The sequence below is a fragment of the Bison bison genome, unplaced genomic scaffold, assembly GCF_000754665.1.
Source record: "Bison bison bison isolate TAMUID 2011002044 unplaced genomic scaffold, Bison_UMD1.0 scf7180017861438, whole genome shotgun sequence".
Classification (NCBI taxonomy): Eukaryota; Metazoa; Chordata; class Mammalia; order Artiodactyla; family Bovidae; genus Bison; species Bison bison.
The window spans coordinates 7,957-8,860 of record NW_011492010.1 but is presented as its reverse complement, the minus strand read 5'-3'; the positions used below and the strand labels follow the sequence as shown (position 1 = coordinate 8,860).

The 904-nt window shown below is 44.7% G+C and overlaps 1 protein-coding gene across 1 annotated transcript in view; it reads left to right on the top strand.

Annotated features, from left to right (window-relative positions):
• The window catches only part of LOC104983105 (ubiquitin D-like), a gene marked incomplete at its 3' end in the record, with an annotated part of 3,211 nt that extends 2,307 nt beyond the window's left edge, over positions 1-904 (top strand). Inside the window, exon 2 of the mRNA XM_010832585.1 lies at positions 476-904. Coding sequence (XP_010830887.1) covers positions 506-904 — 399 coding nt within the window. The remainder of the gene's footprint in view (positions 1-475) is intronic.

Here is a 904-nt window from a genome sequence, read left to right as displayed (position 1 = left end):
AAAAAAAAAAAAAAGTACAAACACTATAGAGAAGATGTTTCCTAAACAGGGTTTTCATCTAAAATAGTCATAGTCATGGAGGAAGCCCTAGGAAATTGCCATTAGCCTGTCAAGTTTTGGAAATTCTCTTTGAGAGGTGTTTATAAACTTCGATGTACATTTTTAGATGCTTGGGTTTTAACATTAGACAAACTTTATCTGGATAGGAGAAAGGCAAATAAGGTGGGAAATCACTGATAACATTTTGTGGGTAGATAAGAGGTATGATTACAAAAGAATAAGACTGGTTTTCTTACATTATAACTTGGTAATTTCAAAAGAGAAGTTTGAAACAAGGGAAGGACACAGCTTGTTTTAAAGGATCTGGAGCATCAGACTGGCAGTGAAGGGTGGGAGCAATGAAGGAGGGGGCACAAGGGGTGATGAAGAGGGCAGGCATTATAGGCTGCTGTCTCTTGGCCTTTTTTTTGTCCAGGTGACTGTCCATTCTGAGGAATGGAAACCAATGACCTTCACTGCCCATCTGGGAGACAGAGTGAATAAGATCAATGAACATGTCCGCTCTAGGACCAAGGTTCCCGTGCCGGATCAGGTCCTGCAGCTGGGCTCGAAGACCCTAAAGCCAAAGAGAACTCTGTCATCGTATGGCATCGACAAGGAGACGTCCATCGACCTCACCCTGAAGGTGGTGAAGCCCAGTGATGAGGAGCTGCCCTTGGTTTTGGTGGAGCCTGGTGAGGAGGGGCAGAGGCATGAGCTCCAGGTGCGAAGGTCCAGCTTAGTGACCCAGGTGAAGGAGATGATCAAGATGAAGGCCGCTATACCCCCTAAGAATCAGATTGTGAACTGCAATGGAAAGAAACTGGAAGACGGGAAGATCATGGGAGATTATGGCATCAAAAAG